The following is a 27,928-nucleotide window of genomic DNA, read 5'->3' as shown; positions in this document are numbered from 1 at the left end:
TCGCGCGCTGGTGTCGCGCGTCGGTATCCTTCCGGAGTGTCAGGCGAGCCACCGCGCATGCGCATTGGCTTTGTTTATGCTCCGTGAGAGACGCGGAGCCCGGACACGCTCAGAGGCGGCGTTGCTTTGTTGTGCCTTGCCCACTGCCTGCCGGAGAGCCCCTCAAGACGCCCTTTTACCTCAAAACAGGGTTTAGGGCTGTATAATCTATAGAGGCGTTGCCTAGGGTGACTATATCTGCAAGCCTGTCCCTCCACTCTTGAATTTGTGTTTCTTGGTCGAGTTTGTTGCTCTGCCTGTTGGGCTTGCTTGGGGCTGTCACTCCCCCTGACAGGGTCGCTTGGTTTCCGCCTAGACCTTTCTTTATTACTTTAGTGGGCTTATCTCTATATATATTTATTTATATATATTTCCCTCAGTGGTGTGCACTGTCCTTTTTCTTCCACCATGGCTGCATATGACGATGCTGAGGAATATTATTATGGAGAGGAGCCCAAGGAGTCCTTTGAGTACGACTTGGTCGATGCCCTTGACCAAGGGGTCCAGCAGTCAGTTAATACAGCGCTAGTCCGCGCAATCGGACCTCTGAAGCGCCATTTGACAGATTACGCTCAGCAGCAAGGCTGGATTCCGTCATCTTCTACCAGCCACTCCTCTAAGTCACCTAAGAATCCTCATAAGTCTGCCTTTGTGAACTTAGCTAAGTCTTTGTCTGCCCCTACTGCGTCTAAAAGATCCCGTTCCCCTCCCCCGGACACGGAGGACACCTCCTCCTCTTCGTCTTCTGGCCCCTCGAGTCCTCCCCCTGCTAAAAAATCCAGCAAAGAACATTTTGTTGACGCCTCATCCCATCCTCCGGTCCTGACCTTTGAGCCAACGGATATCATCCATCCCAACTCCAAATCTTGGTCCCCTGCACCAGAGGTTGCTGATTACATACAGGCTCACATCCGTGAGTCCTTTGATCAGGAGGTGCGCTCTCGGTTACGCTCCGAGTGCCCTCGCCCGGAGTTGGAAGATAAGTTGGCTGACACCCCGGAGGTAGATACGACTATTTTGACATACCTCAAAAAATTCACTAAAGATCCAAAGAAGGGGATTGATCGCTCTTGGCGCCTGTGTCAGGATAAGTTGCTTGATCTTCTTGGCCCCCTGACGAAGATCTTGGATTTAGGTTATCAGGCACAAGGGTCGGCATCTGGCATCGACCCGGATGAGATTATTGGTTGGGCCCAGCGGGCTATCTGTTTCCTGGGAAACGCGAACTGTGCCCTTTCCACCGAACGTAGACGTTCCATCCTGTTGAAAATGGATCCCCGGTTGTCTGAACTGGCAACGTCGGAGTCGGGCCCCCAGGCTCAGGGTCTCCTGTTTGGTCAACCATTTTTGAAGGAATTAACGAAGTTCGTTGCGACTTTTAGTGGCCTTGACAAGGCGCAGTCTTCCTTGCGCAGGGCGTTCCGCCCGGTTTTTGCCAGGGCCGGACGTTCTGGGGGACGTTCGTTCGGCCGAGGTTCTGGTCAGCAGCGTGGCCAACAGTCCCACCAGGGAGGGGGCGGACAGCGTCAACAACAACAGTCTTCCTATTCAGGTTCCAAGTCGTCCTTCTACCCCTCCCGTAAAGGTCGTGGTCAAGGCAACAAAGGAGGCTACGGTGGCAACCAGGGAGGCCGCCAAGATTTCTCCTCCACAGGTGAGCTTGATTCCTTACGACAGTGTTGTTTTGGGGGGCAGGGTGCAATTTTTTCTAGAGAATTGGCGCACGATCTCAAACGATGCATGGATATTGCAGACCGTTCAAGGGTACCACATCGAATTTTACCACCCGCCCCTTCAAGGTCCCGTCCCTTTTCCCCTTGTTTTTTCCCAACGAGATCGAGAGGTGATCTCCAGAGAAATCAATTCTCTTCTTCTCAAAGGGGCCATTGTGAGAACGACCCTGCATTCACAGGGGTTCGTCAGCAATGTGTTTCTGGTGGAAAAGAAAGGGGGAGGTTCTCGCCTTGTGCTCAATCTCAAGGAGTTCAACAACGGGGTGGTCTATCGTCACTTCAAGATGGAGGGCATCCATCTTCTCAGGGATCTTCTTCGCAAGGGTGACTGGATGGTTCGCCTGGATTTGAAGGACGCTTACTTGTCCGTTCCCATCTTTCCGCCTCATCGCCGCTTTCTTCAATTCCAATGGTCGGGGGAGTGGTTCGAGTACACGGTTCTCCCGTTCGGCCTTTCGTCCGCTCCATGGTGCTTCACGAAGCTCCTGAGGCCAGTTGTGGAATCGCTGCGAGCGCGCGGGGTGCGGCTAATCGTGTATCTGGACGACATTCTTTTGATGGCTCAGTGCCCACTGCAACTGAGTTCCCATTTATCGTGGACAATCGATCTGCTTCAGTCTCTCGGATTTCTAGTGAATCCTCAGAAATCTCATTTACAACCCACTCAGTCGATAGAGTTTCTGGGTTTCCTTGTGGACTCGATATCTTGCCAGCTTCTCTTGCCTGCCCAGAAGGTCAGGTCTATCAAGAGGGAATTGAAGTTACTGTTGTCCGCACCGAACGTATCTTTGCGGTCGATCGCTCGGATTGTCGGACTATTAGCCTCTTCCATTCAGGTGATCTTTCCAGGTCCCTTGCATTATCAGGCCCTGCAACGGCTCAAGATCCGGCACTTGCAGAAAGGTCTTCGTTATTCCGACCTCGTTCCTCTGTCTCAAGACGCGAAGTCGGAGATGTTGTGGTGGCTCCAGCACATTGAAGCCTGGAACGGGAAAGCCCTGTTCGGTTCGACTCCGGATTTGGTGTTGGAATCGGATGCGAGTCTGTGGGGCTGGGGAGCCCGTTGCGGCGACATGACGACGGGCGGCCGTTGGTCTCAGGACGAACTAGCCCTTCACATCAACTGCCTGGAACTTCTGGCGGGATCTTTTGCAATCCGCAGCCTTGCTCCTCAGGCCACCAGCTGTTGCATTTTGCTCCGCATGGACAACATCTCGGCGGTGAGGTATGTGAACAAACTGGGGGGAACACGGTCGTGACTGTTGGCAGAGATTGCGAAGGATTTCTGCCTTCAGAGGAAGATCACTCCTATTGCAGAGTATCTCCCAGGTCGCCAGAATCAGGTGGCCGACTGGAATTCTCGCCACCTGCTGGACTACAGCGACTGGCGGCTTCACCCCCGTGTTTTTCGGACTCTGTCTCGCCTTTGGGGTCGACCTTGGATCGATCTCTTCGCCTCTCGCCTCAATGCTCAACTGCCCAGGTTTTACAGCTGGCGTCCGGATCCGGAGGCTCTTGCCACGGATGCCTTTCTCCAGACTTGGCCTCCTCAGCTTTGCTATGCTTTTCCCCCGTTCGCAATGATCCCGCGAGTCTTGGCCAGGACGAAGCAGTTTCATTCGGAGATCATTCTGATAGCTCCTCTTTGGAGAGCTCAAGCGTGGTTTCCGGACCTTTGGAAATGAGTTGCTCGACTCCGTTTCTGCTTCCAACGAAGTGGAACCTGCTGTTGGATCCTCTGCTCCAGCCGCATCCTCTGATTCTGTCGGGCCAGCTCCGTCTGGGGGCGTGGCGTCTTTCGGGGAACGCTGGAAAGTCCCTGGCTTATCTGGAGACGCTGAGAGATTTATCAATGAAGCTTGGGCCCCCAACACGCGCAAGCGTTATGCGTCAGTTGGCGACGATGGTGTGATTGGTGTTCTGAACGAGACCTGGATCCCGCTTCAGCTGATGTCTCTTTAGTTGTTAATTTTCTTGCTTCCATCGCTTCTTCTGGCTCTGCTTACAGGACTGTCAACTCTTTTCGCTCCGCTCTCTCTGCGGGCCATGATTTTGTCGACGGTAAACCTATTGGAGAACATCATCTAATCTCTAAATTGCTTCGTGGTGTTCGGATGGCTAAGCCGCCATGTCCAAAGTATGTAGCTCTTTGGGATGTCTCCGTTGTCTTACGTTTTCTGGAAGCTTGGCCTCCCAACGCTTCTCTGTCTTGTAAACAATTGTCGGCACAATTGACAATGCTTTTATGCTTGGTATCTTGTAAGCGTATCTCGGATGTACGCCCGTTGGATCTCGCGGGCCGTTCTTTTTCCCCGGACCGGGTTACTTTTACGGTTTCCAGACGTACAAAGACTAATCTGTCTACTGTTACTTATCCAGCTTTTCCTCATAACCCACAGTTATGTGTGGTCCGGTGCGTAAAGGATTATGAGGTGAGTACTGCTCCTTTTCGTCAAGATTTGTCTGGGCAGTTGTTGATTGCTTTGCAAAAGCCTTTTAAGCCTGTGGCGCCAGCTACTCTTGCACGTTGGGTGCGCTGGCTTATGTCTGAGGCAGGTATTGATGTCTCCGTTTTTGGAGCTCATTCCGCAAGGGGTGCCATGGCCTCTAAGGCTTTCCATGTGGGTGTAAGTTTGCAAGACATTGTGAAGACGGCTGATTGGTCTTCTGATACTGTGTTTAAGACGTATTATTTCAAACCCATTGTGGATATTGCCTCTGTTGTGGTGGACCAGCTTTGAACAAGCATAATCTAAGCCTCCTGTCCTGCCATAGAATAAAAAATTTGCAAACATTCGTGACAAGAATTTTCAATTCTATTAAGGACACGGAGGCGAGGATTATCCCACCCGTTTGTATTCTACTGCATTGTTTATATTGCATCTTTGCTTTGCTATGATCTGCTATGTTTTCTTGCATTGATTTTTTCCCCACCCTATGTGATGCTACCTTTCCAAGGTTTTGGAGTTGTGTATTACGGCTCTGTTTTTTCTTTCAGGTTCTGACCAGAAGTGATCCTTCGTCATGGTCTCTCCTGCGGTGTTTTCCGCCACTTTGGATATTGGATCTGCTGTATTTCCTGATACGGCCTCTTCGCCTTTGGTTGGTTGCCTGTCTCCTGTTGGCCCACTTGGCAGTTGCCTTCGGTCTTCTTCCTTCAGGATGGTCGGCGGTATTTTTCTTCAATGACTTTTGACTGTTTATGATTCCTGGACAAAGAAAGAGGAAGTGTTGTCCTCTATGGTGGTTTATATAGCATGTAGTCTCTATGGTTGCCTAAGTGCTCATGGGAGTTGTAGTTGCTTTTTTCTTTACTATGTTCCTATTGGCTGCTGTTGGTAGTAAAGAAATCGAGAAAGCATAATCCTCGCCTCCGTGTCCTTAATAGAATTGAAAATTCTTGTCACGAATGTTTGCAAATTTTTAATTAATGACATAACGTCTTCCGCCACCACGAGTGATTACAGTAGCCTAAATACTTTCTATTGCATGCTAATATACGATTTAGAGGAGGCACACAATCGCGCCACATAGCGCTTGTTTTTTATGTCAGCGCGGCCAGTGACGATAAATGCCACCGGCTGGGGACACATAAGGTAAATGTAACCAAGGCAAAGCGTTCGCTCAAAAAGGCATTAACATCTTTCTCTTAGAAATTACAGTACGCATACCCACGGTACCTTTTGAGTACCCGCAGTATTTTGAGAAACAGGCCTTTGAGACATTTAATTTCACCACGTAGCGCATAACTAAGCCTGCTATATTCGCTCTGAGGCACAAAAACGTTTAACGTAACCAGGCTCAGAGTAACATGCAGGCCACACAGTGCACCTTTTTTAGCAACAGCGCAGTAAATAAACGTGAAAAAACTGAACTCCTTTTCAGCTTGGGGCACATAAACTGATTACCAGGCACTAGCACTCTCAAAAAACCGCACACACAGGAATTTGCTTGACTGCTGTGAGAACATAACAGCCAACTACACCAGCACTAAGTGCGCCCTATCCAGACGCTTTCTAGGAAGGAGGCACGTAATACCTTGTCATTCCTACACTAACCATCCAGCTACAACGTATTTAGAGAAAGCATTGAAGTTACCACCACGAAAATTTGCTAATTCAAATATTTGCCATTTCATAGTTCACTTGAACCTAGAGAACTGCCATTGAAAGACTTGCCATTTTGTAGTTCAAATGAATATAAAGAATTGCCATTTTTATAGTTTATTACCTTTTTCTCCAACTTCTTCATTGAAGCACCACTCAGGCCCATGGACACAATGTAAGTTAGACACTGAGAGACAGCATGTATTCAACAAGAAGAAAGCATAACATCCCTATATGTTTCCTTCCCCCCTCTTTCTTTGTACAGGTACTTATTGACCTCTAAAAAGGGGTGCAGTTCACCCAGTTTTCAGCAAAACTTTAGCAATATACAGACTCCACCCTCTACATGGGTCCTGAAGAAAGCCCCCTGCCCGCCTGGGCAGACTAAGGGCTGAAACATGTCAACCTTTTTATGAACATTATAGTGCGTAAGACTGATAATACGTCCACACACACACAAAACAGTTTTTTAGACAAATCTTGAACCTAGACCATTAAATAATTTTTAACCTAGGTAAACTAGATTTTTTATCATCACCACCTAGCTTCACCTTCACTAAATCACTGTTCACTACTTACCTTCTCGTTGATCACTACTGCAATAACCAGTGATTCTCCTCCGGGGGGGAGGAAGCATACAACAAAAATAAAACCCAATGATGATGCTGTCACATTTTTAATACAAGGCGGAGAACCAAGATATACCTCTTCACAATTTGAGTACGTGACTGAGGGTTTTTTATTGACTACCCAGACGAATATTGCAGACCCTGGTTACTCGGGTCAAGTGATTCATTCCTGATTGATTTTGAATAAATACAGCAATAGCCAAGAGATCATTTTCTACCTCTGAGATTCAAAATTTCTGAATCTTTTCTGATATGTCTGCAGCCTCAGCACATAGGCGGAATGATTTTATTAAAATTATTGACTCCTTCAAGGCTAAAGGAGCGCAAGCATCCATTGTGCAACAGCCTAAACTAAAAGTCCTGGCTAAGGGAATATTTTTCGTCTTTTCATATACATCAAAGGCTCAAACTCTTTTGGAAGATCTGGGCCCTGTATAAGAGAAAGGAATTCTGTAGTCATGAGCTGGCATCTGATTTAAATATGATTTGATATAACGTCTCCTAGTTGAGTACATTTTAGGGCGGGCAGGAGGTGAACCTGGAGACACAAAGAATGCAACAAAATGGCAACCAGCAAAAAGAGGGAGAAGGAGGGAATAGTGGGAATAGTGGGTGTCCCTTCCTTCAAGGGGGGTTTGTGGGAGAGGTGGTGGGGGTGAAGCATTCAGAAAAAAGAGAATTCTTATACAAAGTTTCTTTGTTTCAGAACATAAATAGATTGGGTAGAGAAATTGTCAATGTACAGGTAATTTTCATTGAAATTCAGTACGCACTTTAGGTGGAGATTGAGCACAGGGCACTTAATGTTCTTTCTCAGGTATATATATAGACTTCTTTACACTTTACATGTCGGCTGCTATTAACATCTGCTGCTTAATGTTAAAATTTGCACATTAGCTTTTGGGAAGTGTTTTTTTATCTCTCAGTTTTCAGTCTATTATGCTGCTAGTTATGGTAAATGAAGAATGTACCTTAGGTGTCCATGTCATTGGAGTGTTATATTTCAGCTGCTATTTAGAACTGTTGTCCGAATGCATAATTAGCACAATTCGCACTTTAAGTTGCTATCTTATAGCAAGAGTAGGCATCTATGCTATTGTAGAGCTATGTCTTTGCTGCTATTTAAAAACTGCTGCTCAATGCACAATTTGCACAATGCACAACGCACAATAAGGCACCTATGTTATTGGAGTGTTATGTTAAGCTGCTAATTAGTACTGTTGTTCGAATGTATAATTAGCACAACTCGCACTTTAAGTTTGCTATCTTACAGTTAGAGTAGGCATCTATGTTATTGTAGAGCTATGTCTTTGCACTATTTAAAAACTGCTGCTCAATGCACAATTTGCACAAATTGCACTTTTAAATAGCAATTTTTAGAAAGAGAAGGCATCTGTGTTATGGTAGTGCTATGTTTCAGCTGCTATTTAAAACTGCTGCTCAATGCACAATTTGCACAATCCGCACTTCTTAGTTTGCTAACTTTTAGAAAAAGATTTTATGTGATGGATCGCCACAAGGCCCGTTTACGCATTCCAGCTGTTCTTGAATGTTGAATAGGAATAAATCAACAATTTTGTCCTACAATGCTACTGGCCTAAACAATAGATGCAAAGCCTACCCTGTAGAGAGCTGGCTCAAAGGGCTTTATCCCAACGTTATTTTTTTTCAAGAGACGCATTTTCGAAGTTTATCAGATTCTAACAAAATTCTTAAGAATTGGACGGGTTTTTATTGTTCATCTGTTTCGGGCTTTGCACAGAGAGGAGTGAGTATTTTTCTAGGGAAGCATGTCTAATTTCATGTTAATGCTACACATTCAGATCCGGTTGGAAGATGGACATTTTTGCATGGAAAATTAAATCAGCTAGATCTTATACTGGCCACAATGCACCAGTGATAGATGATCCATTCCCCATTTTACAATTAAAGCAAGCTTTATCGGGCATTCCTGGTCAGATCAAATGGGGAGGTGATTTTAATTTTCTGCAGAATCCCTTAGTTGACTCAACAAAGATAGAACGAAAACAAAATAAACCGCAAGTTTCCATCTCTCTGTCTAGCTGTAAACTCGATCTAGATATAGTAGACTATTGACGACTTAACAATCCAGCTAAACGTGGATACTCGTGTTACTCAGCAAAATACGATTCAGCATCAAGAATAGACTTTTTTCTGACCTCACATATTCATATAGTTAGTAAATATGAACATATTGTAAATGCCTTTTCTGATCATGCCCTAATTAAAATGGAAGTCGTTGTAGGGAGCTTGGATGAAAGTGCTTCAAGAAGATGGCATTTTAATAAATTTAATTCATCAAATGACTTGTGATGCACAGAAATAGAAACCAAGATTAGCTCCCTTTTCTATATAAATAAAGATTCTGCCCCAATTAATATAATCTGGGATGCATTTAATGCCACGTTAAGAGGTATAATTACCTCAAAGGAGATCCCCCAACAAAGGGCTAAAAAATAGGAAAGGTTGAAGATTGAAACAAGACTTGCCCACGCAAACCAGGATTATATCAGAAACAGGGATCCTAGAAGTAAACAGGAAGTAGTAGAAGCAAAAACACAAATGAGAGGATTCTACTGTGGTTTAGGCGATATGGCAAGCAGCTCCTACCGGCAAACAGTATGTGAAGACAGTGAATACACAGGGAAGCTTTTAGCCTGGCAGGCAAAATAAAAACAAGTTTGCAACAGGATTGAAAGTATATTGGATGATTCCACTAAAACACATTCAAGTACCACGTTAGATATAGGAAAGGTCTTCCTTAAGCATTACAAGAGAATATACCAATCTGACTACCATGCACCTTATGAATCCATCCGTGGTTTTTTGCACAATTTGCCAATCCCTATTTTAGTTAGGCACTTTCAAGAAGAATTATTAGCTGATTTTACGAAGGAAGAACTTGAAGTAGACATAAGCTCTCTAGCCAATTGTAAAGCAACGGGGGGAGACGGGTTTCCCGCAGAATTTAAAAAAAATGTGCAGGAACTCTTAATATTGAATTCCTAAATCTTGTAAATCATCTATTACAAGGGAGCAATCCACCATTATCTTTTCGTACAGCCGTAGTGGTCAGCATTTAAAAAAAGGATAAAGACAGGGAGAACGTGAATTCCTGTAGGCCTATAAGCCTCCTAAATGTTGACTACAAAATCTTTACTAAACTACTTACCAATAGACTAAACAAAATGGTTGGTTCACTCATTGGGATGGATCAGTGCGGTTTTGTTGCGGGGAGGCAGCTCCATACTAATACACATTTTTTATTAGAAGCACTAGATTTATTTAACGTAAAAAAACTGTGGCTCAGATCTGGTTTTTAGATACAGAAAAGGCGTTTGACCTAGTCTCATGGGATTGTCTGTTTGTAATTTTGGGAATATTTAGTTTTCCAGAGGGATTAATTCATCTAATAAGTCGGCTTCAAACGAAGTCATAGGCGCAAATTTTAATTAATTCAGTGAATATATCTATATGCCAAATCAATAGAGCCACTAGACAAGGGTGTCCTCTCTCTCCAATTTTATTTGCGTCATTTATAGAGCCATTAGCAATAGCAATCGGATAAAAGCGTACACTGTCCCTGTTCAAGGGATGACAAACATAAAACTTCATGCTGATGACATTGTCCTTTTTTTGAACTCAGAAACAGATACCCAGGAGGAAATCATGAGGATTTTCTCAGATTTTCAAGCAATAGATGGTTATAGAATACACAAGTCTAAAACCGAGATCATATTGTGCAATTGTTCAGTCAATTCTCTATTGCCAGAATTTCGGTCAGTATACAACATTCGTCCAAAGACATACTTAGGGATTTTTGTGACGAAGAAAGTAGAAGATCGATTTCATTTAAACTACACCCCGTTGCTAAAAAAGTGAAGCGCCTGTTAACACAACGGAATCAGCTCCCATTATTAATTCTAGGTCGAGTCGCATTAATTTGCATGTCTATTCTTCCACTATTTAACTTTCTTTTTAGCGCCGTTCAATGTGCACTACAAGCAGCTTTTTTTAAAGAGGTAGATAGTATGTTCTCCTAATTTTTATGGTCACATAAGGTACCGAGACTGGTACTTAGCACTTTAAATCACCCTGTTGCAGAAGAAAGGTTGTCGCTCCCAAATATTAGGAATTATTACTACACAACTTTTGCACATTATAGTTTTAGATTTTTCTTTTTGGACCCTCAGAGGGCAGACAATTTCTTTGTGAAAAGATCTTAAAGGAATTACTGATCCTACAATAATAACTAAGTACCCTAAGAAAGTACAATACAATACTCTTCATACAAAGCAAAAATTCCAGTTTTTAACATTTTTCAGTGTTCCGAGATATACTGGCTCAACCATGCTGTCCCACTTTTTTACGGGGGAAAGATGGTTTATAGAGACTAGTATTCTGAATAAATGGGAAGAAAAAGGGTATGTACAAATCCGGAATTTTATTATAGGTAGCTCTTGGAAGCAATGGCCAGACATTGCATTCTAAAACAATATTAAATTGGTCATTTCTCAGAATAAAACCCTTGTTGGAAAAATTCGTTATAAAAAATACTACCGTTGGAGTAAATATTAGTGAAGCCTTTGATTTCTCGATCCAACGGATGATCAGTGCCTGGGTGAGAATCTTTGGAGAAGATAAAACTCTTTTGCCATATGATAAAATAGGTGAAAGATGGTGGAAAAGGGAAGGGATGCAGCTCTCAATATCATTATGGAACAGAATTAACATATTTAATGCATCAACACTTAGAGGCGCAAATTTTTATGCACCTATCCCCAAATAGAGGATAGGTGCACAAAAGAGAGAAGGGGGCACATGGTCACATATTATTATTATTATTACTATTTAATTAGTTTTGCAACACGCACAGCTACCCAAAAAGGGTTTCCCGGCGCCAAGCACACAAATTGCTGGAAAAGGAGCAGTCAAGAACCATTTGCTAATAAAAGAGCCAAGTTTTAAGATTTCTTTGAAAGCTGAGATAGGACGGTTCATTCTTCAAGGACACTGGAAGAGAATTCCAGATTTTGGAGCGAAGACAAGGAAAGGAACGGCCTCCCATTGTTGCAAGTTTAAATCTGGGAATCACAAAGTCTCCGTGGGCTGTAGAGCGCAGGGGACGAGAAGGGATGTAAGGATGGATGAGCTCTTGCAGATACGCTGGTGCCACACCTTGTTTGATTTTAAAGATGTAACACAGGGTTTTAAATTTAATTCTTTGATCAATTCGAAGCCAGTGAAGGTCATGTAAATACGGCGAGATGGAAGCCTGTCTAGGAACTTGACAAAGAAGGGGTACTGCAGAGTTCTGAACTACCTTAGCTTTCTCAGTACCGTTTGGCAGCTACTGAGATAGAGAACATTGCCGTAATCGAGACGAGAGGTGATGAGTGCCTGGACTACCATGCGTTGGGTTGAGGCAGGAAGCATCCAAATGATCTTACAAAGCCACCTCAAGATCGTGAAACAGATGGCAGCAACACTCGCCACCTATTGTCTCATAGAGAGACTATCATCAATAATGATGCCCAGATTACGGACATGGGTGACAGGTACGGGAAAGGAACCCATTTCCTGAGGCCAATGGTGAGGGCCCCATAGGTCCTTGTGCTTGCCCAGGATAAGGACCTCAGTCTTATCCCCATTTAACTTAAAAATGTTAAGGCGCATCCACTCTGTTACTTGCCGTAGGCCACACTGAAGGGCAGATGTTGTAGCGTCTTTAGTGGTGGAAAGCGAGAAGACAATCTGCCTATTATCCGCATACGAATATAGGGAAAGACCGGCCTCTTCCACAATCTCTGCCAGAGGTCTGACATAGATGTTGAAGAGCAGGGGGCTTAAAATGGATCCCTGTGGGACTCCATGTGCTGATACGCAGATCTTAGATGATGCCTTAGCAGAAAAGATTTGAAAAGTGCGACCCTTAAGGAATGAAGCAGTCTGCCCTGTTCCCATGATGCACTGGGCCAGGGACAGACTAATTTGCATGTAGCCAGGTTCTGAACTGGGATGGTGCAGTGAGCTAAAAAAAACGGTGATGGACCAAGCCCTGATCTTTTGACTCGGTAGGAGTGTTCTGCTTAATTCAGATAGTCTGTCCATCACCACCCCCCTTTTTGAATCGCAAACCAGATTAGGGCAGTGCTGTCCAGCCCCAGAGACCTGTGGGCGTTAAGCAAGATGTTATGCGACACAGTGTCGAATGCGGCTCTCAATTCTAATAGAATGTGTACCGCAGTTTCCCCTTGATCTAAATGCTGGTGCAGTTTCCCAGTAACCCCAAGCAGAGCGGTTTCAGTTGAAAAGTTGGCTCTGAACCCGGATTGTGAATAATGAAGAAAGCCAACTTTATCTATGTGTTGTGTCAGTTGAGTATTGATATATTTTTTCAAAATTTTGGAGAAAGCCCGAAGCAGAGATATAGGCCTAAAGTTAGATAGTACAGAAGGATCTGCTCCGGCCTTTTTCAACAAAGGGATGACCATGGCTCGCTTCCACTCGGGGGGTACCAAGGCCTCCTGCATAGAGGCATTAAGAAGATCGATAAGGACGCCTTTAGATGGGGCAGAGAGCTGACAAAGGAGTTTAATAGGCAAAGGATCAAGAAGAGACCCAGATTTAATACTGTTTAAACTATTTTGGAAAGACGCCTCTTCAAATGGGTGCCAGGAAGAAAACTTGGCTATCTGGTCACAATTACTGTGATATGTAGGGTCAAATGCAGAAGCCATACTACACAAGGAAGGGGAAGGAGCAGAGAGTGACTTGTAAATAAGTTCAACCTTCTGAATAAAGAAGTCAGGAATTTTAGAGCCTCCAAATTAGATAAAAAAGTGTGGCAGATGTTATTCTGATTATCTTCTAGGTGAAGGTTCAGGTCACCTAGAATTCTAAAATTCGCTGCCTTTAAAATAAAGGGAGCGATAAAGTCAGGGAAAATGGAAACCCAGGAGCCGGGCTTCCCCGGAGGGCGATAAATTAAAATGCCAGACAAGGTCAGCTGAGGGGATACAGAGAGTTTAAACAAAGCCGCTTCACACTCTGTGATGGAAATAGCTTCAAATTTACAGACATGAGCAGATTTATAAATTATAGCAATCCCCCCGCCGTGGCCTGTGTCTCAATCTTTCCTGGCGATGACATATCCAGGAGGAAGAGCAGTGGCAATGTCGGGGCCGGAATTGGCATGAAGCCATGTTTCGGTCAGAAAGAGTGCATCTGGATGTTCAGTACTAAGAAGGTCAAAAATATGCTGCTTATTTTTGGCCAGAGAACAACAGTTAAGGCTTAAAAAGTACAAATTCTGGCGACATGCCATTTTGGCAGAGGTGGTGCTGTGACAGACCTGAAGGCCAGTTCTGGAAATAGTGTTTATAAGACGCATAGGACCCAATGTAAAATTGCATTGAATGCAAGTAAAGCCGCGATAAGGAGGAGTATATACAGCGCATTTAGGAGAAATATATTTACTAAGTCTGTGAAGTTGCGCAGCTGAGTATGTTATTCTCTTACTTACAGTGATCGCATTTTGGCTATAAGTTCTGGGCACAGACGGGCGCAGACGGGCTTGCCTCTGGTGCGCCATTGGCGCGCGCGCTGCACGCTTGCATCTGTTCACTAATATAGAGTCAAGCACAATAGAGTGCGGCTAGAATGTCGCTCGAAATGTTACCAGCGAGAGGTGTCTGTGCGGCTAGAGAGGCTGAAAGTCAGGGGGCGGCCATACCATAGAGTATGGAATCATGCAGTCAGGCAAACAAATACCACAGGTGCAAATTTAAAACTATTTTAAAACAAGAGCATTCCAAATGAAATACAACAAAAAAGTATATATAGAACTAAGTTCTATGTGAATTAAAGTTTTAGTGTGCAAGTAAGCGAAAATGCGTTTTTAAAAAAAAGATAAAAACACAAAACTACAGTTAAAATTAGTGTCTGACAAGCATTTAGTGAAAAATGTTACGGACACATATTGTTTGGGAATGTCCAAAAATCAATGGTCTGTGGGGGAGAATTGAACTCTATCTCAGATCCACCTTAGACCCTTCCTTATCTATTGATGCATCAATTGCAGTTTTGGGCTGTTCCCCCAATAGTACTTTAAAAGATGAAAACCTATACATAGCAGCATTGGTGGCAAGATCCTTAATTGTATAATGCTGGCGATCCGATATAGTTCTCTCTTTTCAGGCATGGAGAGCGAAACTAAATAAAATCAAAGAATTGAAAAAAAATGTATGCACTAAGATCAGGTTCAACAAAAAAGTTGGGGTTATAACCAAGAGTTAGGGGGAAAACACCTAAATGTTCAGTATCCGCACTTTAAATGATATTTATTCTAGGGGAAAAATGGTTAAAACTGTTAGGTTAGAGTTATACCTAAATGTTCAGCCCCAGCACTTTAAATGATTTTTATTCTCTGCAACTGGAATTTGTTAGCACTGTGCATTTTATCCGATAACTTTAAATCTAATGTCATCTTCTATTTAGGGAATGCCCAGCTCTTCCTGACAAATTGAGTGCAGCGGCAATATGGGTGCTAAAAGAAGATTCCTAAGGGACCTGTTTTCTTCACTCTGGATAGTCTCAAAATGTGAGATACCTCACACCTTGGCCCCATTGGTTCAACAGAGATACGCTGTGACAAGCATTTGCAAGAGAAGAATTAGTTAACCTCTCCCTTGTGGTTAGGGGAGACTGTGTAAGGAACCAATTGTCCCTGACTGTTTTGTCCTGCACTGCACAATGTTTGATGTCCAAGATACTGTAGCTGTAAAATTGACCCCCATGTAAGAAAAGGTGTTTATGCTACTCAAAGAGTTGGTGCCAACAGATAGAGTGAGAGCTATTCACGCCTTGGAACACAAGCTATGATATGAGACTGCGGTGAGCACCAAGAAAAGCATAGCTTTGGTGTGCGTGCCATAAGCAATGTCTATCCACATAGAGAAGTGTGCGTAGCAATAAACCATTGATTTGGGGTACATCTTGGCTAATATTAATTAAAACAGATAACGCTCATTAATGTAAAAAATACATTAAAGGGGATAGCACATGTTATTTAAAGACTAAACAACAATTATGGTAGTGTTGTACCTTATTTAGCAGGTGATGGGAAAGGGAACACAAGTTAAGCAGGGATTTAAATTCAATGATCCAATTGGGCCATTAAGTAACTATTGGCTGAATCTGAAATAAATATTGTTATGTAAATATTGCAGATGTTCTATTATTAACTACAGAGGGGCTACATTTTTAGACACCAAGGGCCAGATATACTAATATTAGGAATAGTGATTTCCTAATGGTGATTTTCTGTGAATCAATTTGTAATTCACTATTCCTAATATATGAAACTTGCAGAGTTTCAATTAGAGCTTCCTAGTGGGTCATAGATCGACCTATATCATGAATATAAATGAGCACGGTTGCAGTTTATGACCCATTGGAAATGATAACTATCACAGGGATGGAAGCCTGTTGGGATCAGCAGACCGTCATGTCTGTGATTGCTTTAAAATATAGCGATCATTTTTCTTTGAAATGCAGCCCGTTTTCCTTAAAGGAAAATGGGATACGCTTCAAAAGAAAACCATGATGTGTTTGAAATTAATTTATTAGCAGTGGTCCTGCTCTTCAAAAATATTTTTTTTATATTCTACTTGGGGACCCCTTCCCATTTACAAATGAGTAACCACCATCTTTGAATTGGTTGTGAAATATTAATGTTTTGCGACTGGAATTAGGTCACAAAACATTAATACATATCACTGCAATTCAGTATTATGAAGGAGACACCTTAAACACTCCCCTTCCAAATACTGAATTGCAAACACAAATTGCGATTGTGGAGAAGTGTGCCTCAATGGTTAGAGTGGCAGACCCTGATGCAGAGGTCTGGCCCGGGACCAGGGTTCAATTCCCGCCTCGGCGGGTCTTGGGCTCAATTTCCTCGGACCTGATAATTCTCGCCTCGGTGCCTATTCTAATCATGGGTCCCACTCTGCAACTCTGGGCAATAGCTTGCTTAATCTCCACAACGGCCCCAACAGCACTGGGATGCCTGGCTTCACCTTGGGGGTGCCCAGGAGTGGACATCTCACAGGGAAAAGCCAGGAAGGGTTCCACAGCGTTATGCGTACAGCGCCAGGAAACCCCGGTTGGGGTATAGGTGTGCTTTACAGGTACAAATTCATTTCATTTCATTTCAGTAACACGTACCAAATTGCAATGTGCCTTGTATACATTTAAAACATGCATTTTTGTGGCCACAAACAGCCTGATTCTGCAAATCGGGACATTTCCGACCTAAATGGTTTATACATCTGCCCCAATATTCTTTGATGCACTATTTAGGCCATCATATTCTGTTGTAACAAATACAGTATGATGTTCCTGAGGGAAAGAGCAGGTAGAGGCTAGATCAGTCAGGGGAGGATAATGAAACCCAATGTGAGACAAAATCTCATATCAGGAGGAAGGAATTCCTCCTATGCAGAAAAAGACCCTCACACACCCAACAAGCGGGTGTCGTGCTTCATCATCGGGCCAGCTCCTACTCAGGTCGGCGGTGCAATACCCGATCAGGCGCCCTGGAAGGGGCCTACTTGGCGGAGATCTTTTTTCAAGCCGTTGGGTGCAGTGCGTGTGAGGGCCCTTGGTATAAGAGTGGATGTAGGTGATGATTAAGTGTTGTGTGGGCTAAAACAGGGAAAATTGGTCCACTCAGAACTATTTTAATGAGATGTGGCCACTCCCCTGGTTAAAAATTGAAAGACGCACCCTCTCACTTTAAGGTGTGTGGGGACATGTGCTGTTGAAAAAGGTCGACATGTTTCTTGCCTTAAATCAAGTGATGGCAATTCTTCAGGACCAATAAATAAAAATTGATCTACCTACACTTTTTGGTGGCAGTCATGGCCTCATTTAGGCTTAATGTGTGACCACCTAGACAGCACCCTAAAAAGTGGCACTAGTCGATCTAGCTCAACCTGCAAGAAAAAACTAAATATGACAACAATTAGTAACCAAAGATTATATTACGAATTGGTCTGTGAAACACACCAAACTGGGTGTGTGGTGCTCAATGCGTGAGGAACACAGGTGATCAGTGACATGCGTCCTCTGTGACCCATAAATGTGCATAGGTCACATGACAATCATAGAAAACATTAAAAACAGCTGCAACAGTAATAGTCAGATTAAAAGGACGGTAGAAAAAATAAATGTAGCGTGTCCTTTCCTAAAAAACTCACTCAACTGGAGTTGAGAGCACGTGGCACCATTACTGGAGGAGGCAGACACTTAATCAGTAGTGTCCTGCGGGATAAGGGTAGAACAAAAGGCATCTTAGCTACATCGCAACGGGAATGGGATCCGTATACAACTCCTCTACTAGTGTCCAAGATGGGGCCACACACACCCTTAGACACACCAAGCTGAAACAGTGACAGAGGGGTGTCTAAGTGGAAGCTAGACACCTGTTTACTGTAGTTAGAAACACCGCTGTAAAACATTGGAAGGATACAGGGTAACTGGTAACACTTTAGGACCAAGTTCAGATCCATCCAACAGCCAAGTTACATTGTCGGACCTAGACCTCAGATTGACTTTGTCGAAAAACATCGCCAGCCCGCTACCTTCCATGTAGCTCATCATGCGGACGTCACCACTACAAGATCTGCCATAATCTCGATACAAACTCTCACATACCACACACGAGTAGCCGAACTTGTGCTAAACAAATATGACCAGATGCGTCCACAATGAAGTGTGTCAGCACCAAAGTTGCTGAACATCAGAAGGGCGCAGTGTTCACTCTTCGTAAGCCAGTAAAGAGTCTGTCCATGGGGCGGAGAGTACAAAATGAGATGCCTGCAGTAGGGACTGTATAGCAACCCCCAAAGAGCTCACTCCCTGTTAGTGTGAGCCGTGGGTCAAGGTAGTGGTAACACGGTCCTTATGTCCCTGTAAAAGTACTCACGGTTTCCCCAATTCAGGATCAAGTGTATCCTACCCCGGCGCTCCTTCCAGTCTGGGACGCTCCTGACTGACCAACCGGAGCAGCAGTTATAACCAGGATTGGTGAATCGTGCGGGAGAACACTTCCTGGTTGTTCGGACCGCGTGACAAGGGAATCACTAGACCGCTAACAGCGGTGGTGGGTGCCATCTTGGAGTACCTCGCCGTGAGGAATGAAAAGTGCACTCATAGGGAGCAGATAACGAACACACCTAGCTCACAACCATGCAGCGGAAGCCGTCATTTTTAAACCCCGGAAGTGCTCAGTGTGACTGGCAGGATATTATATCCGAGTCCAATAAGAGTACTCAGTTAGTTTAAGGGCTCGTGGTGATGTAAGGTAAAGGGAGCCCGTGTATAAATTTCGTATGTATCGTGATTGATGTAAATGTAAAACTATGTCATATTGAGGCGGGATCAAGAGAAAATAAGAATATTTGTTGGGAGCAGAGAGAGAGAGCCACTGTACCTAGAAGTAACTGGTGTGCTCGTGAGAGAGGTGAATGTGGGGCACTCCGATGTATGTTGGCTCTAAGGATGGTATCCCAAATAGTCCTCAAGACCTGGTGAGTCTAAAGAGACTGGGCATGTTACAGGTGTTGTAAGTACCAAAACTCGGTGTCAATGTACAGTAACAGCAGGTATTAAGCTGATGGTCAAGCTTCTTGTTAGACCTGGCACCTTGGCGTGAGTCTCCCTTCCACTTTTTTGCTGATGTTCCTCAGATGTTTTGCTGGTGTTCGCTGCTCAGGGCACTGCGCCACGGCCAATCCGTGCCGCAGTGCAAGTGCTCCCAATGTAAAGTGTACCTGTAATTGATTTCCATGATTGGCTCATTGGATTTACTGTCAGTCCCCAGTAAAGTGCCAGGGCTTGTAAATGCCAATACTGCTAGTGGGCCTGCAGCGCTGGTTGCGCCACCCACAGAAGCAGCCTGTTAAAATGTGTCTAGGGTCTGCCATTGCAGAACCTGTGTGCAGTCTGGTACTGTCATGCGGGCTGGGCAAGTGCACACACTTGCCAGCCTCTAAACCTTCCCTTTGCTTCTTATTAGTCACCCCTATGGTAGGCCCAAGGGCAGGGTGCATTGTAAGTGTAAGGTAGGACAAGCCCTAATGTGTGTGGCATGTCCTAATAGTGAATTACAGCCACCTTCGTTTTTCACTATTGTAAGGCTACCTGTTCTCTTAGGCCAAGATGGGCTGCTGGAATTATTACACCCTATAATCCCAGCAGGCTCAGGGAACATGGTAGAAGGTCAAGTTTAGTATGCCTGAACTAAGAATAATAAAATACTTCTTTTAGTAAAGTTTATTTTAATATCCTGTGTTTGCAAATGCTACTTTTAGAAAGCTAGCATTTGCTTGCCTAACCTTTTCAGCCCGCCTCTGCTAGGATGTGTATCTGCTGTCTGGGTTGTGTGAGTGACAGGGCTGGGGGATGACAGGTGGTGAATGCAGGGATTACCCATAGGTGGGGTGTGGGAGTGCCCCTGGACTCTGAATAGGGCTTCGCTCTGCCACCACAATGCTGGCTCCACCTCCTGGGGAGCGACTGATGACTCAGCCCGACACCTGGCCCAGGAAGAGGGAAGCCTGTTAACAAAGTACTCCTGGCAGCCCCTGTCCCCACAATGCCGGCTCCACCTCCTGTGGAGCGTCTGATGTGCCTTCCCTGCTCCCTCAAAGGGGAGACCCAAGTTTACCCAACACAGTGCTCAGAGACTGAAAAGGAACTATGCAAAGGCCCCCTGGCCTGCCAGGACAAAAGAATTGCTGTATAAAAGAAGGAGCCCTGCTCCCAAGAAATTAGATCCTGTTTCCCACAACGAACCTCTGCCCAACTAGAAGGAAGAAGCTGAAGGACCTGCTGTCTGCCTTGCTGAGGAAGGAGAGGAAAAGACCTAAGAAGGACTTTGCTGAATTGTGCTTGAAACTTTCTCCAAGGGCTTGACTGAGCTTGCCCCTGAACTGAACCCCAGGACTAGTGGGTTATCTGTGCCTTGGCTCGCCTGCAACTGAGCCGTGTGTTCCTCCCACTGGAGACAAGACTGCGTCCCCCTCGCCCCCTCCTAGAGTTGTGGCACTCTGGAGCGGCCCGCCCTTTTACCCGTTGAGAACCTCGCTCTGCCCAGAGCCGCTCTCTGCCCCTCGGGTCAGGCCGCCTGCTCCTCTGCCCCTGCTCACTATTTGGAAGTACCTGGGGTGCTTTCTTCCCCTCCCACCGGAATCCTGATCTCTTGAGCGCACTTGAGAGCTTGGACGGCCGCCCGTGCGCTGCGAACGCACCCGGCCGCCCGCTGTGCCCTCTGACCTGTGGAGAGGCTGCGCCACACATCCAGGGAATCCGCCCCCAGTATGGACCGTACCGGAGGCCCCCGTGCCGCGCCCCGCCTTCTGGTACCCGCCGCTGCTTTCCCAGACCCGAAGGTACGTCCCGTGCTGTGAAGCGCACCAACGCATCTGCCCGCCTGGTAGACTAAGTGAAGAGTGAACATCGCACTCAAGCACGAACCTGCACCCAACGGGCTTGGGACCCGCAATGTTTTCTTTCCCCTTGGTAACTGTGCCTCTTAATCTGCCTGGTATGCTCCTGACTGTCCGCCTGAAGCCGCTGACAGTGTGCGGCGCATACCCAGCCTTCGCATCCTCCTGTGCGCCTCCATGAATGAGTCGCACCCGAGCCGTATGACTCGAACTCTGCCGGAGACCCCAGCCGCACCATACGCGGCGCACCGCCAGAAGCGTGAGAGACGGCAAGGCCGGTCCTCTCTGCCCTACGACACGCACAGAGGTGTCCCGAAGCGCACAGCCACAACAAGAGTTGCCCCAACCCCTGGAAATCGTGCCCGAAGTGTGGTGACATCGTTTCTGGGACCCCAAGAACCCAGAGAAGCACCCTGAGGTGGTGTAGAAGCTCAGAACAAAATGTAAATGTAAATGTAGTGTACTTGTATAGCGCACGAATCGACCCCAGCTGGGGTATCTCGGCGCTTGTACGAATACCGCTGTGGAACCCTTCCTGGCTTTTCCCTATGAAGTGCCCACTCCTGGGCACCCCCAAGGTGAAGCCAGGCATCCTAGCGGTGTGGGGGCCGTTGTGAAGATTAAGCAAACTATTGCCCAGAGTTGCAGAGTGGGACCCATGATTAGAATAGGCACCAAGGTGAGAATTATCAGATCCGAGGAAAATTGAGCCCAAGACCCGCCGAGGCGGGAATTGAACCCTGGTCCCGGGCTAGACCTCTGCATCAGGGTCTGCCGCTCTAACCATTGAGCCACACTTCTCCATAATACTTGCCATTATTTTATACCTGTGGCCCCCGATCTAAGAAACGTTATAAAAGGCCTTGTACTAATTTACCTGCCTTCATATAGATATATTTTACATAAAGTACGTATTTTTACAGAACCTAAGCCTGGTGTCCATTTGTGGGGGAGTCAGTGTATTTTACTGTTAAAGGTCATAAATGCTTAACTGTAGCGCCCCGAAGTTTAGCCTTGTCTGCCCGCGGCACACTACCTAAAAGGGTGAGCAGGGGTCATTCTGAGGAGTAGTTCCCTTGCCCTGACTAGAGTGGTGATTTCTGCCTGGCTTTGGTGCCAACCTCCGCCAGCCCGGAATCCCATTTCTAACACTGGACGCAGCGGTTGGGATTTCAAATTTGCATTTGTGATTTATTTACAGTAAAATTGCTGATCACCACATAGTGAGTTGCAAAAAACACAGTTGATGGACAGAATGTAGAACAATGTCATACATTCATCCCAGTACAAGGATCTGGGCCTAAATCCATCGTTTTTTTGCACTCCACACCACCCTGGGTTAGACACTGGCTATATGCAAATCAGCTCTGACCCTGTGCCTCATGGGAACAGTCCAGTCCGAACTACCAAGCCATGTCTTTCCCAGACCGGAATCAAGCATCCAAGGACCGGTTTCTGGCTATCAGCCTTCATCAGCCTGGATAGCTTGACTCCAGTGGTGTGGAGAGCCTGGGACTCACGTCTGAGCATACCCAGCCCACTTGGGGTGAAAATTGCAAAAAACACAGTTGATGGACAGAATGTAGAACAATGTCATACATTCATCCCAGTACAAGGATCTGGGCCTAAATCCATCGTTTTTTTGCACTCCACACCACCCTGGGTTAGACACTGGCTATATGCAAATCAGCTCTGACCCTGTGCCTCATGGGAACAGTCCAGTCCGAACTACCAAGCCATGTCTTTCCCAGACCGGAATCAAGCATCCAAGGACCGGTTTCTGGCTATCAGCCTTCATCAGCCTGGATAGCTTGACTCCAGTGGTGTGGAGAGCCTGGGACTCACGTCTGAGCATACCCAGCCCACTTGGGGTGAAAATTGCAAAAAACACAGTTGATGGACAGAATGTAGAACAATGTCATACATTCATCCCAGTACAAGGATCTGGGCCTAATTTCAGCCTTCATCAGCCTGGATAGCTTGACTCCAGTGGTGTGGAGAGCCTGGAAAAACGATGGATTTGGGCCCAGATCTTTGGACTGGGGTGAATGTGTGACATTGATCCACATTCTGTCCATCACTGTTGTGTTTGCAATTACCGCTCTAAGTGTACTGGGGATGCTCAGACATGAGTCCCAGGCACTCCACACCACTGGAATCAAGCTAGCCGGGCTGATGAGAGGTGTTACCTCGAAACCGGGCCGGTCCTCGGATGCTTGTTTCCGTTCTGGGAAGGACATGGCTTTTGTAGTTCGGACTGGACTGTTCCCATGGGGCACAGGGTCAGCGCTGATTTGCATATCGCCATTGTCTAACCCAGGGTGGTGTGGAGTGGAAAAACGATGGATTTGAGCCCAGATCTTTGGACTGGGGTGAATGTGTGACATTGATCCACATTCTGTCCATCACTGTTGTGTTTGCAATTACCGCTCTAAGTGTACTGGGGATGCTCAGACGTGAGTCCCAGGCACTCCACACCACTGGAATCAAGCTAGCCGGGCTGATGAGAGGTGTTACCTCGAAACCGGGCCGGTCCTCGGATGCTTGTTTCCGTTCTGGGAAGGACATGGCTTTTGTAGTTCGGACTGGACTGTTCCCATGGGGCACAGGGTCAGCGCTGATTTGCATATCGCCATTTTCTAACCCAGGGTGGTGTGGAGTGGAAAAACGATGGATTTGGGCCCAGATCTTTGGACTGGGGTGAATGTGTGACATTGATCCACATTCTGTCCATCACTGTTGTGTTTGCAATTACCGCTCTAAGTGTACTGGGGATGCTCAGACGTGAGTCCCAGGCACTCCACACCACTGGAAACAAGCTAGCCGGGCTGATGAGAGGTGTTACCTCGAAACCGGGCCGGTCCTCGGATGCTTGTTTCCGTTCTGGGAAGGACATGGCTTTTGTAGTTCGGACTGGACTGTTCCCATGGGGCACAGGGTCAGCGCTGATTTGCATATCGCCATTGTCTAACCCAGGGTGGTGTGGAGTGAAAAAACGATGGATTTGGGCCCAGATCTTTGGACTGGGGTGAATGTGTGACATTGATCCACATTCTGTCCATCACTGTTGTGTTTGCAATTACCACTCTAAGTGTACTGGGGATGCTCAGACGTGAGTCCCAGGCACTCCACACCACTGGAATCAAGCTAGCTGGGCTGATGAGAGGTGTTACCTCGAAACCGGGCCGGTCCTCGGATGCTTGTTTCCGTTCTGGGAAGGACATGGCTTTTGTAGTTCGGACTGGATTGTTCCCATGGGGCACAGGGTCAGCGCTGATTTGCATATCGCCATTGTCTAACCCAGGGTGGTGTGGAGTGGAAAAACGATGGATTTGGGCCCAGATCTTTGGACTGGGGTGAATGTGTGACATTGATCCACATTCTGTCCATCACTGTTGTGTTTGCAATTACCGCTCTAAGTGTACTGGGGATGCTCAGACGTGAGTCCCAGGCACTCCACACCACTGGAATCAAGCTAGCCGGGCTGATGAGAGGTGTTACCTCGAAACCGGGCCTGTCCTCGGATGCTTGTTTCCGTTCTGGGAAGGACATGGCTTTTGTAGTTCGGACTGGACTATTCCCATGGGGCACAGGGTCAGCGCTGATTTGCATATCGCCAATGTCTAACCCAGGGTGGCGTGGAGTGGAAAAACAATGGATTTGGGCCCAGATCTTTGGACTGGGGTGAATGTGTGACATTGATCCACATTCTGTCCATCACTGTTGTGTTTGCAATTACCGCTCTAAGTGTACTGGGGATGCTCAGACGTGAGTCCCAGGCACTCCACACCACTGGAATCAAGCTAGCCGGGCTGATGAGAGGTGTTACCTCGAAACCGGGCCGGTCCTCGGATGCTTGTTTCCGTTCTGGGAAGGACATGGCTTTTGTAGTTCGGACTGGACTGTTCCCATGCGGCACAGGGTCAGCGCTGATTTGCATATCGCCATTGTCTAACCCAGGGTGGTGTGGAGTGGAAAAACGATGGATTTGGGCCCAGATCTTTGGACTGGGGTGAATGTGTGACATTGATCCACATTCTGTCCATCACTGTTGTGTTTGCAATTACCGCTCTAAGTGTACTGGGGATGCTCAGACGTGAGTCCCAGGCACTCCACACCACTGGAATCAAGCTAGCCGGGCTGATGAGAGGTGTTACCTCGAAACCGGGCCGGTCCTCGGATGCTTGTTTCCGTTCTGGGAAGGACATGGCTTTTGTAGTTCGGACTGGACTGTTCCCATGGGGCACAGGGTCAGCGCTGATTTGCATATCGCCATTGTCTAACCCAGGGTGGTGTGGAGTGGAAAAACGATGGATTTGGGCCCAGATCTTTGGACTGGGGTGAATGTGTGACATTGATCCACATTCTGTCCATCACTGTTGTGTTTGCAATCACCACATAGTGAGAGCAGACCTATAAAGCAGCCACATATTTCTGTTTTTAATTTTGTTGAGAGATCTCCCATTTTTGAAGCCATGCCTGGCTCACTCCCTGCTGGAAGAGCACTCTCTGTGATCTCTGGAATTGAGGATGTAGATTGGGAACACCGAGGACTGGAGGGCTACACAGTAGAGCAATTGAGAGGCTACTGCCAAAAGTTCAGAGTTGCACAAACAGGGTGCAAAAAGAAAGCCCAATATATCAAGGCACTGAGAGCCTGGAAGGAGTCAAGAGAGCCACAGAATGCGGTGGAGGTCATACCACCAGATGGCATTGTGGATCCCAGCAGACGCCTGTCACCAGAGGAGCTGGCAGACAGGGCAGCAGACAGGGCACATGCAGTGGAGATGGCAAAATTAACTGGACAAATGGAAATGGAGAAGCAAAGATTGGCAATTGATGAGAAAAAGCTCCAGATGGAGCATGACATGAGATTGAAGGAGTTGGAGCTGAAAGCAAAAGGTTTGGAAACAACTCCCTCTGGTGGCAGCACAACACCGGTGCAGGTAGAGTCCAGGGTGTACATGCCAAAAGATGTGGTTAAGGAATACTTTAAGGGGGATGACATAGGACAGTGGTTTAGGGCCTATGAAGTGGCCATGTCCTCCCACTGGGTCCCTGACAAGGATTGGGGAGCGGGGTTTTGGGGGAAGTTCCTTAGCGAAGGGCGAGACACACTGCTAGATTTACCCTCCCTCTGGAGAACACAATTCCTATTCCCACATGAAAGATACCTTAATGACCAGGTTTGGGCTAACTCCTGAAATGTATAGACAGAGGTTCAGGGGTTGTACTAAGATTCCTGGGGGTACGTATGTGGAGTATGTAACCTTTGTCTGCAGAGCACTGGATGGTTGGGTAAAGGGGAGTAAGGTGAATGATTTTCAAGGGCTTCTTGATTTAATGGCCTGGGAGCACTTCTCACTTAATTGTTTTCCTGAGCTATGCCAGCACCTGATTGACAGCAAGCTGTCCAACCCGAGGAAGCTTGCTGAGGAGGCGGACCACTGGCTCAGCACCAGGGTCCGCAAGGGTCCAGTGGAAGACTCAGCCAAAGGTGGGCAGGGTCCCCAGCAGAAGAGTGGGGGCACAGGGGTAAACAGAAAGGGTTCCCTAAAGGCCCCCAAAGTAATCCCCAAGGGAACCAAGGGAAAGGTTCTCAGCCTCCCCCCACCCCCGAAGCAGACCGGGGCCCCGACAGGTAAACCTGTTCCAAGAGGGCCCTTCAATTGTTACAGGTGTTGTGACCCGGGTCACATTGCCACTGACCCTAAGTGTCGCCTGTTTGGTAAACCAGCACCCACTGGTGCTCCGCCCCAGCAAATGACTAGTGTTAATTTTGGGGAGGAAGGAGCAGTCCCAGGGGGTGGAGATCCTGTTCAGAAGACCCTAGTCTCTTTAGGAGACAGTGAAATGGTCCCTGAGAACTACCTGCCCACTAACACTAAGAAATATGGGCAGGTGGTTACCATCAATGGTAAGAAAGCAGTGGCTCTTAGAGACACAGGAGCCAGTGTGACTGCAGTGCGGCAGCACCTAGTGTCTCAAGAGCAGGTTGTACCCCATGCCTACTGTAGGGTTGTCAATGCTGACAACTCAGATAGTCAAGGTCCAATGGCTCAAGCTCCCTTTGAGTGGGGGAGGTCTCTGGTACTCTGCAAGTTGTTGTGAGAACGTCCATGCCTGTAGACTGTTTACTAGGGAATTATCTGGAGAACTCCCCTTGGGAAAAGGTGGAGAAAACAGCTCACCTGAGGATGGTGGGTCTGCCTGACTGGGCGTGTGTGACCACCCGGTCAATGGCAGCCAGTAGGGGTGCTCAAGAGATCCTGGAGCCTGAAGGAGAGGCCCAGGAACCGGTCAGAGAGAAGGCGCAGGGGGCACGGGAAACCGGCCCCTGCAGTTCCCATGGTCCAGGAGGAAGCAGACCTTGAAGGGGATGCCCTGGAGCCTACAGGGGAACAGATTGCTGAACTGGGGGACCTGCCTGAGCTGACCCATTGGCAGCAAGAAGGAGGCCCCTCCAGGGAAGAATTCTGCAGGGAGCAGAAAGAATGCCCTTCTCTCAGGGGTATGCGGCAGCAGGCTGCAGACCAGATCAATGGTGTTCAGTCTGGAACACATTATGTGTACTGGGAGAATGACCTCCTCTATTCTGAGCCTAAGGTTGCTGAACCTGGTTCAGCCCGTGCGTTGGTGTTACCCCAGAAGTTCAGAGCCTTCCTACTGGGGCTGGCTCATGATGTGCCTTTAGCAGGACATTTGGGGATGAACAAGACCTATGACAGGCTTGTCACCCACTTTTATTGGCCCCAAATGCACAAGAGCTCATATGCTCACTGTAGGACCTGTCAGACTTGCCAGGCAAGTGGTAAGAGCGGTGGGAAGCACAAGGCTCCTCTGCAACCCTTTCCCGTGGTCAGTACTTCATTCCAGCAAGTGGG

At 46.6% G+C, this 27,928-nt stretch overlaps 1 protein-coding gene across 1 annotated transcript in view; it reads left to right on the top strand.

Moving 5' to 3' along the window:
• Positions 1-447: 447 nt before the first annotated feature.
• LOC144826134 (uncharacterized) overlaps positions 448-27,928 on the top strand; it is a 31,418-nt gene continuing 3,937 nt past the window's right edge. The window contains exon 1 of the mRNA XM_078684529.1: positions 448-1,693. Coding sequence (XP_078540655.1) covers positions 448-1,693 — 1,246 coding nt within the window. The remainder of the gene's footprint in view (positions 1,694-27,928) is intronic.

Source organism: Lissotriton helveticus, chromosome 3_2 (genome assembly GCF_964261635.1).
Source record: "Lissotriton helveticus chromosome 3_2, aLisHel1.1, whole genome shotgun sequence".
In the NCBI taxonomy this organism is placed as follows: Eukaryota; Metazoa; Chordata; class Amphibia; order Caudata; family Salamandridae; genus Lissotriton; species Lissotriton helveticus.
This window is presented reverse-complemented; position numbering and strand designations above follow the sequence as displayed.